General features: G+C 43.0%; 1 protein-coding gene across 1 annotated transcript in view; it reads left to right on the forward strand.

Annotated features, from left to right (window-relative positions):
* The window catches only part of ube2f (ubiquitin-conjugating enzyme E2F (putative)), an 82,706-nt gene extending 71,701 nt beyond the window's left edge, over positions 1–11,005 (forward strand). Inside the window, exons 7-9 of the mRNA XM_078551437.1 lie at positions 8,133–8,165; positions 8,994–9,056; positions 10,690–11,005. Of these exons, the coding sequence (XP_078407563.1) occupies positions 8,133–8,165; positions 8,994–9,056; positions 10,690–10,740 (147 nt within the window). The 3' untranslated portion in view covers positions 10,741–11,005. The remainder of the gene's footprint in view (positions 1–8,132; positions 8,166–8,993; positions 9,057–10,689) is intronic.
* The last annotated feature ends 6,700 nt before the right edge of the window (positions 11,006–17,705 follow it).

Genomic DNA, 17,705 nt, shown 5'->3' on the forward strand with positions numbered 1-17,705 from the left:
CTAAAATGGTTTGCAAGAGCAAAAATTATGTAACATTGAGTTTGTCAAATTTACAGTTATACCATGTAAAATTTGCCTTGAGTAGTTATGAACATCTAAATTAGGAATAGGCCACTCAGCCCCTCGAGCCTGCTCCGCCATTCAATAAGATCATGGCTGATCTGATTGTAACCTCCACTGCACATTCCTTCCTACCCCCAATAAATAACCTTTTACCCCCTTGCTTATCGAGAATCTATCTAGCTCTGCTTTAAAGATATTCAAGGACTTTGCCTCAATCATCTTTTGAGGATGAGTATTCCAAAGTGCCTCAACTCTCTGAGAGAATTTTTTCTCATCTCTGTCCTAAATGGGTGACCCCTTAATTTTAAACAGTGACCTCGAGTTCTAGATTCTCCCATGAAAGGAAACATCCTTTCCACATCTACCCTGTCAAGTCCCCTCAGGATCTTATATGTTTCAATCGAGTTACCTCTTACTCTTCTAAACTCTAGTGGATACAAGCCTGGCCTGTCCAGCCTTTCCTCATAAGACAATCTGCCCATTACAGTTATTAACCTAATAAACCTTCTCTGAATTGCTTCCAATGCACTTACATCCCTCCTTAAATAAGGAGACCAATAATGCACACAGTATTCCAGATGTGGTCTCACCAATGCCCTGTATAACTGAAGCATAACCTCCTTACTCTTGTACTCAATCCCCCTCACAATAAACTATAACATTCTACTAGCTTTGCTAATTATTTGCTACACCTGCATACTAACCTTTTGCAATTCATGCAATAGGACAGCCAGCTCCCTCTGCATCTCAGAGCTCTGCAATCTCACCTTTTAGATAATATGCCTCTTTTTTATTCGTCCTGCCAAAAATGGACATCCTCACACCCTCCCACGTTGTACTCCATTTGCCAGATCTTTGTGCGCCCACGTAACCTATCTTAATGTCATCATCAAATTTAGCAACCACACCATCGGTCCCTTCATCCAAATAATTTATATAAATTGTAAAGAGTTGGGGCCCCAGCACTGATCCCTCTGGCACACCACACATCATGTCCTGCCAACCAGAAAATGAGCCATTTATGCCTACTCTCTGTTTCCTGTTGGCCAGCAAATTTTCTATCCGTGCCAATATGTTGCCCCCCCATCCCATGAGCCTTTACTTTTATTAAGGTTGTAACCTTAAAAGAGCTCCTTAGAAGAACTGATGGGGAGAGTATTTCACATTGAGGCCTATCATCAGCACCGATAGAAAAGCGCAGCTCATATATGCACACGTTGGCCGATGTACATCATGTTCACCACACAAACACTCCCACTTTAAACTATATGTCACTGAGAGTGGCAACGCAGGTGGATAAGGTAGTCAGGAAGGCATATGGCATGCTTGCCTTCATTGGCAGGGGTATTGAGTATAAAAGCTGGGAAGTCATGCTGCAGCTGTATAGAACCTTGGTTAGACCATACTTGGAATATTGCATGCAATTCTGGTCGCCACATTACCAGAAGGATATGGAGGCATTGGAGAGGGTGCAGAGGAGGTTTACCAGGATGCTGCCCGGTCTGGAGGTTATTAGCTATGAGGAGAGGTTGGAGAAACTCGGATTGTTCTCACTAGAGCGACGGAAATTGAGGGGCAACTTGATAGAAGTTTACAAAATTATGAGTGGCATGGACAGAGTAGATAGTCAGAAGCTTTTTCCCAGAGTGGAAGAGTCAATTACTAGGGGACATAGATTTAAGGTGAGAGGAGAAAACTATAGAGGAGAAGTGCGGGGTAAGTTTTTTACGCAGAGGGTAGTGAGTGTCCGGAATTCGCTGCCAGAGGAGGTGGTGGAAGCAGGTACGATAGTGGTGTTTAAGAGGCAGCTTGACAAATACATGAATAGGATGGGAATAGAGGGATACAGACCCCGGAAGTGCAAAATGTTTTAGTTGACGGGCAGTATGATCGGCGCAGGCTTGGAGGGCCGAAGGGCCTGTTCCTGTGCTGTACTTTTCTTTGTTCTTTGTTCTTGTTCTTATATCCAGTTCCAAGTTATTCCTTATTACTGAGCTTTGTGTCTTTAATACTATCATTACCACTCCCTTTGCCTGTGTTCCATGATATATTCGTCTTTTTATCTCCCCCACTCTCTAATCTATGCCTGACCTCTCTTGCTCCAGCTGCCCCTCCCCTCTTTTGCAATAGCATAAAAACCACCACCTTCCTGTCTCTCTCCAGTTCTGAAGAAGAGTCAAATTGGACTCGAAATGTTAACTCTGTTTCCCTCTCTACAGATGCTGCCAGACCTGCTGAGTTTTTCCAGCATTTCCTGTTTTTATTCCAGTCCTCATGATACCTGTTGTTTCCTGCTGCGTACATGGTGACCTTTGAGAGGTCACCAGCCAAAGTTTCTGCTCTGCAGTTAACTATCTCTGATGATTGATTGGCTGAGTGTATATCAGGTCTTGACAGCATTTCGGGACCAAGCCTTGAGGTGCAAAATTGTTAATTGACATCAGCCTCTCACTGCGCATTAGCTAAATGGTACCCCTTCCAGTTTATAAATGGCGCAGGAATACCAATATGTATCTCTGGCAATCCTGCAATTCTCTAAAAATTGACTGCTTTGCTTTGCATAGTCGGTAAAGAATGTGATGACCTGAGGTGTAACTTTCTTAATACAGCATTGCACAGCTGAGATCGCCCAAGAATGCCTGGAAGGACCCAGTTGCATCAAGATTCAGGGCTGTGGCCACTTTGACATCCAATGTTAAAGTTATGCTCCCTGTTGATGCATGCTACAAGTCATTGGCTATCACTTACCTGGATGAGTGCAACTCCAATAAGAGTCAAGAAGCTTGACACCATTCAGAACAAAGCACCCCACTTGACCGGCACCCCATCCATCACCTTAAACATTCACTCCCTTCACGACCAACGCACAATGGCAGCAGTGTGTTTACCATGTACAAGGTACACTGCAGCTACTCATGGACTGCAGCGGTTCAAGAAGGCAACTCACCACCACCTTTTCAAGGGCAATTAGAGATGGACAACAAATGCTGGCCTTGCCAGTGATGCTCACATCTTGTGAAAGAATTTTTAAAAAAGCTTTCAATAATCCCTAATGTTAGTGTTAGTTAGTGCAGCCATCTAATGGCTTATTGGTGTGAGAAGTCAAGAGGTGAGCTCTAAGGTCAGCAAAACCTAGGTATATATCTGGCACCTTTCACTCTTCCAGCCTCAATCCTTACCTTTTCCAAATCTCATTATCCTCCTCTTCATAACATTGGAACTAAGGGTGACCCCACAGGGGAACTCAATTGCTTCTCTCAAAATAGTGCTTTTTCCTGCATTCATTTTAAGTTTCAGAAGTACTATTAAACGCCTACCGTTAAAGGCCTGCAGTTAAGAGCATTCTATAAACGATGGCCTCCACTTAGCTGTTCCTTTCCATGACACCATACTGGCTGCCATAACATTACCTGAGGCAGCATAGGGTCAGAAACATGGAGCGGTGTTGGGGTCTAATAATCCCAAGCCCACCTTACTGTCATTGTCAGGGCGAGTTCCCAGAAGCAAACTGCTGACGTCTGTTTTTCTGGAAGTGTAACAGAATGCCTACTGCCTTAACTTACTCCTGCCAAATCACCCAAATACTGAGGAAAATCCAGGCCTTTGATGTCCTGCATTGTTACAATGCTGCTACCGTAAAAATGCATGTTATCCAGCATGCTACGGGAATGGGTGGTGCCGGTTAATCAAAAATGCCAGTTAACTGGGAGTTGCATGTAACTGGTGAACATAGAGCATAGCTCAGGAGGCACAGAACAAGACTCGTCCTGGAGTCAACTCAAGTCACTGGATAAAGTCACTGCCAGCTTCAGTAAATCTGCACAAAAAGCCCCAATAAAATAAAGCTGTTTTGAAAATCATGTTTTGCAAGCCTCAACACGAATGTGGACGAGGCAAATATTAGACTTGGATCTTTAAAAGTAGGCTGACTGACTGCTCTACATGCCTCTGCTGATAAGACACCATTGCACAGCAGGGGCATTTTTTTCCTGCGCTTTACTATTTGGCAATTCGACACACGGAATCAAAAATCTTCCATTTTAGGCCCATGGGGGGGTGCGTGGAAAAAAAGAGGAAAATAATATTGAAAAAGCCATAGTAAAAAGCAGGGATCTCTGCTCAAAATGACACCAGTGCTGCTGGGGAGAGACAGACATCTCCAGATAACTTCTGAATGGCTTCCGGTTGGTAAAATGACAATTCACATTGGGGGATAACCCAAAGTTTATTGCTGCAAGCCTCATTAAATCCTACCCTCGATCTCTTCCCACTATTCCCTAACTTCTGGATATTGGACTCAGTCCCTGATTATTTCTTAACTCAACCCACATATTCTGGCTGAACACTACGTGTCTGTAATCATTAATGAGCAATTCTTTTTTGCCAATTCTCCTGAAAATTTTATTTCTGCACGTATTTAATTTCCAGCCTCAGCTGGGCTAAAGCCAAATATTCACCAATGCTACATCATCATATCCCTCTAATAACTAGTGCTTCTAGTTCCCTCATTGTAGTTGTAATTCTCTATCTGCACATCTACATATAAATACTGCAGCCACTACCTTTCTATGCTCCTTGGTACTATTTTCCATTCCATCTTTGGTTATTCTTTCATTTACTATCCTGCTCCTTAACTCCTGTCTCCCCTGAAATATTCCTCTCCATATTGGATGGCTTCGCATAGACCAAAGTAGATAACTCTGAATGACTTATAAGCGGGCCAACCATGACTCTGCCAGAGTCTCAGGGTCAGGGTCACCTCATTTACCTGGGATAAAGGGAGCACAAGTGCCATTTGGGCAACATCTCTGTGGTTCCCACTTGCTAACAACATCTGCAATCTATGGCTAACCTACCCTTGGCAGAGAATGGTGTCCAAGTACACACCGTAAAGGTGGCACTCAATGACTGTGTAATCATGCACACTGTTTATTAATGTACTTAGTGAGGTGTGAGAGATTGGTTATTGTGTATGGAATACAGATTGTAATGAATTTATACAATGCAATGTGTATATTTCTTCCTAAACCACTTGGACTTGGTCCTCCGATCCCACACAGGGCAATGGGTTAGAGGAAATAAGTCTTTAAATGGTTTAGGAAAAATACTTCTTTTAAAAAGTACACATTGTTAAAGCATAATTATTGATTATAATCTAAACCAGCATAATCTGCTTGGGCAGGAATTAATGATTTCTTATTTTATATTTGCTCTTGGCTGTATTTGCGGTGTTTCTAAAAACAATGCAGAGAATTATGTGCAGGGGCTGAATCATGTTCCAGAGCCATGGTGTTGTGTTATTCTAGTACAAGCCTTGTTGGTCTCCTACAAGTCTCTGTAGATCTGATGTCATCCAAAACTCTGCTGCCTGTGTCATAACTCTCAGCAAGTCCTGTTCACCCATCACACCTGTGCTCCCTGACTTACATTGGCTCCCAGATAAGCAGTGTCTCGATTTTAAAATCCTCAACCTTGTTTTCAAATCCCACCATGGCCTCACCCCTCCCCTCCCCTCCCTATCTCTGTAATTTCCTCCAGTCCTACAACCCTCCGAGGTCCCTGCACTCCTCCAGTTCTGGCCTCTTGAGCATCTCCAATTTTAATCGCTCCACCATCAGGGACTGTGCCATCAGCTGTCAAGGCCCCAAGCTCTGAAATTCCCTCACTAAACCTCACTGCCTCTCTACCTCTCTCTCCCCCTTTAAGATGCTCCTTAAGACCTGTCTTTTTTGACTAAGCTTTTGGTTATCTGCCATAATATCTCCTCCTGTGGTTCAGTGTCAAATTTTGTTTGATAACGCTGTTGTGAAGCACCTAGGCATTTTTACTACTTGAGTACAAGAGCAAAGGTGTCTTACTGCAGCTGTACAGACCCTTGGTGAGACCACACCTGGAGTATTGTGTATATTGTGGAGTATACTTGCCATAGAGGGAGTGCAGCAAAGGTTCACCAGACTGATTCCTGGGATGGCAGGACTGTTGTATGAGGAGAGATTGGGCTGACTGGGCCTGTATTCACTGGAGTTTAGAAGAATGAGAGGGAATCTCATTAAAACATATAAAATTCTGACGGAGATGGACAGACTGGATGCAGGGATGATGTTTCCTCTGGCTGGGAAGTCTAGAACAAGGGGTCACAGTCTCAGGATACAGGGTAGACCATTTAGGACTGAGATGAGGAGAAACTTCTTCACTCAGAGGGTGGTGAATCTGTGGAATTCTCTACCACAGGAGGCTGTGGAGGCCAAGTCACTGAGTATATTTAAGAAGGAAATAGATTTCTGGACTCTAAAGGCATCAAGGGTTATGGGGAGAGAGCGGGAGTATGGCATTGAGATAGACCATCAACCATGATCATATTGAATGGCGGAGCAGGCTCAAAGGGCCAATTGACCTACTCCTGCTATTTTCTATGTTTAAGTGCAAGTGGTATGCAGCCTATTAACCTTTCAATTGCTGATGGAGGCAATAACTTGCTAGAAATGCACAAAGCTTTTGGTATATGCTCTCTTTGTTTGAAAGTCAATTTTAAATGCTGGTTTTTAAGTCAAAAGAGGTGCCAAGTTCTAGATGACCCGGGGCTGAGAAATTCCATCCTAGACAATGAGCACTGCTTGCCCTACAGCCCCAGATGCGTGAACTTGTCCATGCTTTGCTCTCTCCCCACTCTAGCTCCCCCCTCTTTGTCTCTCACTCCACACTCTAGTTCCCCCACTCTCTCTCTCACTCCCCCACTCTCCCTCTCTCTCACTCCCCCATTCTCTCGTTCTCTCTCTCTCTCTCTCTCTCGTTCCTCTGCTCTCTCTCTTATCCACCCCTTTCCTTGTCCCATACCCTTGGCAGCTGTCACCCATGTACTGACCCCTCTCCCTCTTTCTATCCCCACCCCAGTGATTAAGGCTGAATTTGTTTCAGTGATGACTTTGCATTTTGTGGAACAGGCTGCTTTGTAGCATGTGGTATGGAGCAGCGAAAGTGTTTATTCTTCCCCATAACCCCGGGTGCTTTCTAAAACGGGGGAAATGGTGGCGTGAGTCATTGATACCTATCCTGTCATCAAGTCCTGAGCTAAACATGCCAAAATGTTCGAGGTTTGATGCCCAGTCTGTATTGAGTTAGATAATCATAGTGCCCTTGGGCAAGGGGGTAGAACATGAGGCAGATTCAGAACCCCAATAACCTGTCTGTCAGATAATAAATCAAATGCTTGAATGAACCAATTTTGTACTTGGTTTTCTCTCTCTCCCTTTAGCCCTGAGAACCAACTGTCCGGCCATGGCTGCCACAAATGACATGCAGCAGAAAATGCAACTTAAGAGTATAAGCAGGAGTCAACTGTTGACAGCAACAATAACTTGCTAGTTATACAGCGCATTTGATGTAGGATGTTTCCTCGAAGAATAATCAGACAAAACTGGAGACTGAGCCAAAACTGGAGAGAGATGGGTCAAAGAAGCCAGGGAGGTAGAGAAGTGGACATGCTTTGGGAGGGACTTGCAGAACGGAAAGCCTGGGCCACTGAAGGCACGGCTGCCATTGGTGGGGTGAAATGAGGGAGGGGTGTACAAGATGCCAGGGTTGGAGATAAGGAGAGGTTGAGGAAGTTGTAGAGAGATGGTAGACGTTACCGAGATATGGAGGGGGCTAGTTGGAAGATCTTTCCGATTGATTCTGATTGCAATGGTTATTGTAATTATTTTTTTCCAATAGCAATTAGTTTTCTTGTCCTGCATGCTCACAAGTTCTGAGTCACTGGATGCAGATGAAAAATTGCCGATGTACAACTTATAATAGTCACAACCTGTAATGGTCACTGTGGTGACAAGGTATTGACTGTATTAAGCACTGTGCTGACAGAGCGCAGAGATATACTGACAGTGAGGGACACATTTTCTCTGAAATCCTTGCAGTGGCAGGCAGGTTTCTCTGAGATATAGAGGTAAAAGTATAAGGGGACAGCTAATGAAATGTTCAGAGCTGCAGAACTGCTTACCTGAGGAGCTATCTTTCTCCAACTTGATGCACAGTTAAATTGCAATGTATTTCACCTCCTCTATTTTTCCTCATAGGATGTGGTCTGGGGATTGAATTCATTATTTACTGTAAGTATCTAAGCTGACCAAAATTATGTACACTTAAAAGTTTTAAACAAGGATTTGCTCTGCTTTGGATCATTTATGTGTGGTGTCTGTGTAAGTGGAGCAGAGCAGTAAGTGATTCCTTCTGTTTCATGTATCATTAACCCACTCAGTGGCAACTAGTATGAAACAGTTTGTAACTGAGTGAACTGTTATCAACTGCTAAACCAACCCCACTAAAACCAATTCAAAGATGTAATTCACGCAGATCTCCCTTTGTGACATAATAGACACCCATGAATGAGTTACAGGTTGTAATCTAATCAGAGGGTTCTGGGGGATTGGCAGTTGTTAATGCATCGAATAATAGATGCCTGGGAGTGAGTTACAGGCTGAAATCGAATCAAGGGTTGGCTGGGATAGATTGCTAGGATGTGGTTCCACAGGTACCCCTGGTACATCACACCTATGGTAATTCTGGATGTGTCAACTCAGTGAATGAGTGTGGGCTGGCTACTGCACAGTGGCAACATCACATCTGAGCCCGATCCCATCTTAACCCACCATGTATGCTTTCCATCACCCCTGGGCAAGTATCCCTCAATAACCGAGGGTGTTGGATCTAGTTCTAGCCCCTGTTAGCTCTCCAGCTGAGAGCAGCTAACTCAGCACGGGGCGGGGGGGGGCGTTGAATGAAGCACCCCTGCTCTACATGGTTCAACGTTGCACCACTAACTCACAGGAACTCCCTGCTGTCGGAACACAGCTGCCCCTGTGTACATTTAGTTTAGGATTTACGAATGGCCTTAAAGAGCTGCTAGCTTTGAACATTCCTCTCTCCCTCTGTCACAGGATCTCTTGAATTTCGATGATCCCCTGAATATTGAAGCTGCGGAGCAACATCTGCGTGACAAGGTGGGTCAGTTTGCGTGCTAACAGGACACGTTCTGCGCATGACACCAATGCCTGCAAATTGTCAATCTCATCTGCAAGGGCGGGGTCTATGTGTTGTCATGGTGGGGAAGGGAGCAGGGTGTATTGTTATGGATGTCTTGTAATGGTGGGAGGTTACTATGTGTGGTGTTACTTGGGTCATAAAATCATATAATGATATAGCACAGAAGGCCACCATTCAACCCATCCTGCCTGTGCTGTCTCTTTGGTAAAGTTAAACAATTAATTGCACTTCCTGGCTCTTTCCTCATAACTGTTATGTTTTTTCTTCTTCAAGTATTTATTCAATTTGCTTTGGAATGTTACTATTAATGAGATCCTTCTATAAGATAGTGCATTCCTGTTCACAACAACTCGCAGTGCTTCTCATATCACTTCTAGTTTTTTTGCCAGTCACCTTACATCTGTGACCTCTGGCTACTGATCCTTCTGCCACCGAAAACAGCTTCTTAGTTTCTCTCTCTAGACCATTCATGATTTTGAATACCTCTGTCAAACCTCCTAGCCTTCTCTGCTCTAAGGAGAACAACCCCAGCTTCCCCAGTCTCTCTACATAACTGAAGTTCCTCATCCCTGGTACCAATCTGGTGAATCTCTTCTGCAACCTCTCCAAGGCCTTGATGTCCTTCCTAAAGTGTGGTGCACAGAGTTGGACACAATCCCCCAGCAGAGGCCTAGCCAGCCTTTTTGAAGGCCTACCAGAACTTCCTTGCATTTGTACTGTATGCCCCTATTTGTAAAGCCAAAGATCCCGCATGTTCTTTTAACAGCCTCATCAACCTGTTCTGCCATCTTCAAAGAGTTGTGTACATTAATCACTGGATCTCTATATCCAATGCCCTCTTTCGAATTCTATTATTTAGTCTCTATTGCCTTTCCTTGTTCTTCTTGCCAATATGTATCATTTCACACTTTACTGTATTAAATACTGCATTAATTTTCATCTGCTCTCTCTGCCCATTTCACTAGTCTGTCTATGTCCTCCTGAACTCTCTTCCTCAATGTTTATTACATTTCCAAGTTTTGTATCATCTGCAAGCTTTGAAATTGTATCTAAACCCAGGTCATTAAGGCACATTAAAAAAGAGCAGTGGTCCTAATATCAATCCCTGGGGAACACCACTGTATACGTCCCTCTAGTCTGAAACACAACCATTCGCTACTACTGTCTTCTGTCCCTTAGCCAATTTTGTATCCATGCTATCACTGTCCCTTTAATCCCTTGTGCTTTAATTTTGCTAACAAGCCTATCATGTGGCACTTTGTCAAACGCCTTTGGAAGTCCATATTCACAACATCAACTGCAATGCCCTCGTCAAACCTCTCCATTACTTTATCAAGAAACTGGATCAAGTTAGCCAAACACACCCTTTAACAAATCCATATTGACTTTCATTTATTAGCAAATAGTTTGTTAAATACCAATTCGTTTTTCCAGGATTATTGTCTCAAAGTTTCTCCACCACTGACATTAGGCTGATGACCCTGTGGCTGCTCAGTTTATCCCCCTTCCATTTTACAATGGGCCTGACTTACTTAAGAATGAGCACCTGATGTCCTGGATGTCTGACTGTTTTCTGTATTGTTCCTGCAGGAGGACTTTCGGAGTAAAGTGCAGGATTATATTAAGCGTTTTGCGAGATGATCACATGAGCTGCCTTATGGGACACTTTAACTTCAAGCTGTAGAAGCCGAGTCTTCAGTCTTCTGATGTCGACTATGAATTAAACACTGGATTGAGGCAGTCCAGTAACAGTGTTGTTATGAAGAAGAGGCTGTTGGTGCTACTTTGGATTCAGCGTCAGTACAGTACAGCAAGTGATGGGCAACTTTGGGCTAAGATTCAAGAATAATTACTCTTATTGTGACAAAATAGTCGAGTTTTCTTCAATTATAAGGATTGTACAGAGCATCTGGAGTCTGTCTCTTTACTGGTTGAATCACAAAGGACAGTTTTTCTAGTGTAATCTGATGTGGTTTGGAAACCACAATATTTTGCAACAAAATGTCTTATGACAGAAGCGTTTGATTGAAGCATTAACAGCATGTGGCTTGCAAATATTAAACGACTGTGTGTAGAAAAACCCAGTGAGCAAACACTTGATCCAGTGTCTCCATCCTCGGGCGGAGCACTGCCTTAAATAAATTGGACATGTTACCTGGCCCCACAGCTCCTACTTGGTCAATTAATGGATAAAGTAAGTCCGTTGGTGCAGATGTGTGAATCAAATCTGTTTGAGAATTGTAATCCCCCCAGCTGAAACTAAGATTTATATGCGTGTAATATATATGGCATACCTATAAGTACATATATTACTAAATGTGAAAAATATGTTGTGTACTTGTATGCATTCATATATATTGCTATGTGTGTTTTATATAATGTACTTGTGTATATGCATATATTACCATGTGTAGTGTATACAGTACTCCTGTAAGTGTATATCTCTCTCTCCCAATAACTGGCTGAAGTGTTGAGCAGTGGAGCATTGCATTCTTCCCTAACAGCTGGTGACTGTCTACTCCACCGTTCAAGTGACTTCTCACATCTACCGAAGATGCCCACTGAATCCTTCCCCACAGGGTAAAGAGCACCCCCCGCCCCACCTACAGGCAGCAATGGTCACCCCCTCCCCCAAATATTCAGCCAGCACCCTCTGTCACCGATTGTATCGCTACTGATGTTAAGCCTGCTCCCTCACACTGTCAATCAGTAGCCCCTCCCCCAGCACCATGCTACTGACCATATTTCTCCTCCAGGTACCAAGCCCTAAGAGGGTATTGGCGACCATGGACTTTCATTGGATTGGTCCACGATCATGCTTGGGCCTTCTGCATTATTGCTGACCAGGAAACTCTCCTGCTCTTGCCACCAGGCGTGTTGCAAACCCTTGCAGGTTGATAATCAACCTGATTGGCCAGGTCATGAACACATCTTCTGTGGCCATCAAGCCCTGAAGTGGGACTTGAACCTGGAGCTTCTGGCTCAGAGGTAGGGACACTACAGCTGTGCCACAGGACCTTCTAACACTACTCTCTATTGTTGTTAATCCAGCTCCCTCATACTGTCTCCCCCAATGTCCTGTGTCACTGACTGCATCCCTATTGATGTTAATCCAGCTCCCCCTCACTTTTGGGCCGCTGTTTGTGGGCGTATTACCACAGGTTTGAAAAATAAGGATGATGTTAGATATGGAAACATGATCAGAATCAGGATCAAAGAGCCATAATTTCAAATAGGATGGCAGAGATGGGCTCAATGGACTGAGTGGCTAACTCATGTCCATATCCCTGGCAAGTGCCCTCTAAGTCATGTAACCTACTGTGTAAACTTTTTGATTGTAAATGAAGACTCCTAATCTGTATCCAGCTTCAGAAACAGCTAGCCCGAAACCTCTAAGCTCATTTATAGGGAGAGAGAGATCTGTTACTGGGTGCTGGTGGTGTTCCAGATACTTTACAGGCTAATGGGAAAGATGGCCCCAAATGACCAAGCAGCAAGATACCAGTGATGTGTGTAAATGAGATTTAAATGTGCCAACTGGAAGACAGTTAAGCTAACAGAGGCATCATAACCACCTACGATCATCCCAAACTCTATCCCTCTGACAAATGTAGCTTTCCCAGGTGATGTCTGCTTGCAGTTGTTTATGCCTGATTAATACAACTTTTTCCTGTCCCTTTCATCTAACCATCATAAAAAAAGACACACAAACCCTGCATCCCTTTCAAGTTAGAAGATGAATGGCTAAAAGATGCTGTGTTGTTTATACACCTAATTGGACCTCAAGGGCTTGTTACAAATGAGTTATATCAAAGGACTAATCACACCGATAGCGAGATCAGCTACATTTGAAAAGTCAGAAATCAATAGCTATCCCACCAGGCTAACCATTTCCTAATAGCTTCCCCCCCAACTCTAAGCATTATTTCATCAGTGTCATCCTCTATCTCAATCCGTTATCATGCAATTTTCTACTCATTTGTTTTGCAGAGTGATGATTGTGATTGTGAGAATTTGCTGATACATTATCATTGTGCAGTGAAGCTTAACAAGGGTGAAGGGTGAGCAAGGCTTAAAGACCGTATCTCCCCAAGTACTCCCATATGTTCAAGAAGTCATTCCCTGGTGCTGCAGCATTGCTGAATTTTAACTGGCTGAAATCGCCCAGCTTTCCGCTTAAATCAACCTAATAACTGGACAAATAATCAACAGGTATAATAAACAATATGCAGCAAAAGAAGCTTCAATATGTATTAAATAGCAACTGACAGTTGAAACAGCCCCAATATTCACTGTAAAATAACATCTCCAATATACACTGGGCATCTCCAATTTTGAATAAGCAGCAGCATGGGCTAAAGCAACTCCAGCGTACACTGTAAAACCGTGCTGATGTACACAAATTACTCCAATGTATACTAAAATTACAATATGCACTAAACATTTCCAATGTACACTAAAACCTCTTATGTGAACTATTGAACAACTCCAATGTGCACTAAAACAACCACCAACATGGCTTGAAATAACTCCAATTTATGCTGTAAATATCACCAATGTACACTGTAAAGGAAATAACATGGATTACAAAATCTCCAATATACACTGTAAAGTATCTCAGATATGCACTAAGCTATCTCCAGTGAACGCTGTAAACATCTCCAATGTATGCTAATACAGCAACATGGGCTAAAACACTTCCAATGATACGGCATGTCTAATTACTAGTCCATGACATGTGATACAAATTTTAATTTGCTAAATGTGATGCTGCATGTTCAGTTGCTAGTGCATGAGACAGGGATCCTGTCAAAGTGGTTATATTACTGGACCAGTAATCCAGGGAGCGTGAGTTCAAACCCCACCATGGCAGTTTGGAATATTATTTTTTTTTTTAAACAAACCTAAATAAATCTGGAATAAAAGGTTGGTATCAGCAAAGTAATCATGCAGCTGTCGGTTTGTTGCAAAAAAAACCCAACTGGTTCACTTTAACCAATTTGTCCTTTAGGCAAGTAAACCTTGCCTGGCCTGGCCTATATGTAACTCCAGTCCCACATCAATGCGGATGACTCTCAACTTCCCTCTGAAATGACCTAGCAAGCCACTCCAATCTATCGAACCGTTACACAATTATCATTAACAATAAAATTTGCCAGACCACTCAGCTGTGACCTTGGGTTTGAAGCAGGACACAATGAAGGGACAAGCCCAGCCCACAGAGTTCTCTCCTCACTGACATTTGGGGACTGGTGCCAAAGTTGTGAGAGCGGGTCTGTCGGACGGGGTCAGGAAACAGCCTGACGAGGTCCCACTGTAAGAGGCTGGGAGTTCTTCGTTATAAGCTTCTCCTCAAAATAATATGGTTCACAGTATTGGGGGTGGATGTCCACAGTTGTATTAAGCTTGTAATAAATACTATTGAGAATAAATGCACTGAAGAACAGCATTTATGGCAAAACCTTGAGTGTTGGCACACGTTAACGGTTTGAACTTGAAAAATTTAAAGGTTAAGCATACCTGATTAAATCCTGAGATATATTGTAAAAAAAAACCCCCCCCCCTCAATCAGCACTCACTTTTTTATTAATTCTTCAATCCTGGTATTTTCAGCATTACCTAATCGTCCTTTCATGCTCCTTATCAGTTTTACACATCCTGATAGGTCTGTCAATCAAACCTTTAGGCAGAAAACAGTTACTTCCTAACCATCTGCGATCATCCTAAACCCTGTCACTCTGACGGATGGAGCTGTCCAAGGTTGTCTTTGCCTGCAGCTCTTTATGCCTGATCAGCCTTTCTCTTCCTGCCACTTTCATTTATCATAAGAATGTCTCAGAACTCCCTGTGAAGTTGAAAGATGAATGACCTAAAAGATGCCGTGGTGTCTACGCACCCAGTCGGGCCCTAAACGCTGAAGGGCTTGTTACAAATTGGTTACAGGACTTGTTTATATCAGGAGGGGTAACCACGTTGCTGATGAGATCAGCTACAACTGAAAAATTAGAAAGCAAATGGCAGTACCATCTGGTTAACCATTTCTTAGTATCTTCCATCTTGTTGGTCTGGAGATGTTTAAGGCCAATTCTGAACATTATTTCATCAATCTATTGTCACTCAAATTTCTACCAATTTGTTTTACATATCAGCAAAGATATTCTGACTATATCGTTGTGCATTGAATGGTGAGTGAGGCTGAAAATCTATTCCTCCCTACGTGTCGAAAAGTCATCTCCTGGACTGAAAAGATCCTCCAGTATCCTCCTGTGCTTATTCATGTTGCGGATGTTATGCTTTTTCGTGACCATTAGCTGTTCCAATTCTAGTATCAACTTGGGGAAATCCACCTTCATTTTGGAATTTCCAATTTTGTATCTTACTCCAATAGTTTCTCCATCCCTCAGCTAAGTATCAGTGTGTTTCAACCTATCTTAGCTGTTTCATTAATGTAGATACAGATGGTTTGTTTCCTTAGGGGACATCACAGTGAGGGAAAGTGTTCAAATTGATTGAAATACAATATTCATTCTCTCTCCTTTGAACCACATTTGCCATGCTATGTTATATCCTTGTCAGTGTGACTACTCATCACAAGGACCCATTCTTCATTTCATTTTGATCACGCACTGTGCATATTAGCTCTCTCACTTGAGGCATGCCCCCCCTGCCCCCCTTGTACACATAGCTATATCCCAAGATCATGCAGCATGTGGTATTGAACCACTCTTGTTCTTCCTGGACAACAGATCAAGTGTAGAGGTGTGCTGTATGAGCATGCTTTATTGCATGGTCCTGATATTGTAGACAGTGGCTAGCTCATGGAATACATTACCTCACTTAAAAACTGGGAGTGAAATGGTCATTTTAAGAGGGAAACTGTAATGTTATTCCCTGTTGTATCCCTCCCTCCTCATCACCATCAAGCCAAGTAACCATCCCTGGTTCAACACGGAGGGTGGAAGCACATTACAGGAGCAACACCAAACATACCTGAAAATGAGATACAGCATGGTGAAATTACAACAGAGGACTACATATATGCTAAACAGTAGAAGCAGCATGCCGTAAAGCAAAGCAATTCTCACAACCAACAGATCAGGTCAAAGCTCTGCAGCCCTGCTGCATCCAGTCATGAGGGATAGAGGACAGTTAAACATATAATGGGAAGAGGAAACCATCCCTATCCTCAATATTAGCACATGCATGCAAAGGCAAGGCTGTAATATTCGCAACTCTCTTAAGCCAGAGGAGCCAAGTCTTTGATCCTTCTCAGTTTGATCTGATGTTTCCACAAACACAGATGCCAGTCTTCAGCCAATACGAATCATTCTAGGGGCTAGCAAGAAATAGGTGCGTGCAGTGGATGTACCTATGCTCCAGAATTAGCCATTCTTCTAGCCAAGCTGGTCCAGTGCATCTACCCAACAATGTGGACAACCATCTCAGACTTGGGCCATCACTGCAGGGTAGTATCCTATGCCCAACTACCTTCAGCTGCTTCATCAATGACCTTTCATCCGTCTTAATGTCAGAAGTAGGGCTATTCATTGGTGAGTGCAGTGTTCAGCTCTACTCCTATCTCCTCAGATCATAAACTAGACCATGTCTGCTTGCAGCAGGCTCGGCTAATAAGTGGCAAGTGACATTTGCACCACACAAGCAGGTGACAAGAGTGCAACCAAATTGAAAAAGATTTAGCTATACTAGGAAAACGCACTATACAATGATAAATAATGTTTACTTTAGATAAATGTAGTGCCATGCATGTTGGTAGGACCAACGCCAAACATAAATATTTGCAAGAATACAATAAAGAGGTTGAGACAGAAAGAAGATCTAGGCAATGTTGTGCAGAGATCTGTGAAGGTTCATGATTTATGTTGAGAATTTAAATAAAATTCAAGAAGCTCGACACCATTCAGAACAAAGCAGCCCATTTGATCAGCCCACCTTAAACACCCACGCCCTTCACCAATGGTGTGTTGCAGTGTATATTATCTACAGGATGCATTGCAGCAACTCGCCAAGGATTTTTCAACAGGGGCCTCCAAATCATCAACCTTTACTACTTAGAACAAGAAGGACAGTAAGTGTATGGGAACACCATTAGCTCCATTTTCCCAGCCAGGTCACACACCATCCTGACCTGGACATGTTTCATCTTCATTGACGCTGAGTCAGACCTGGAACTCCCTACGTAACATTGCTGTAGTATTACCTTCACCAAATGGACTGCAGTGGTTCAAGACTGCACACCAGATCCTTCTCAACGGAAACTATGGATGGGGAATAAATTCCAGATTTGCAGGCAATGTTCATAGCCCAAGAATGAATAGAGGAATAATATTGTTGAAAAGGGAGATATATTGCCATGGCTTTTTGTATCGCTCTGATCAGGACAAACACAAGAATGCCAAATTTCAAACGATCATGACAATTGATGCTATGGCGAAAAGGGTACTGATTGGTTGGCAAGTGAACTCTGGCTGAGGTGTTGCCATGGTGAAAGCAATGGGGAACTATAGGCTCCCCAAGCTCCCGGGTAATTCAAAAAAGACGTAAGACTTGGACATATTCCTTTTTGCAGAGAATGGGTCCCATTATAT

The sequence above is a fragment of the Cetorhinus maximus genome, chromosome 11 (assembly GCF_964194155.1).
Source record: "Cetorhinus maximus chromosome 11, sCetMax3.hap1.1, whole genome shotgun sequence".
NCBI classification, from domain to species: Eukaryota; Metazoa; Chordata; class Chondrichthyes; order Lamniformes; family Cetorhinidae; genus Cetorhinus; species Cetorhinus maximus.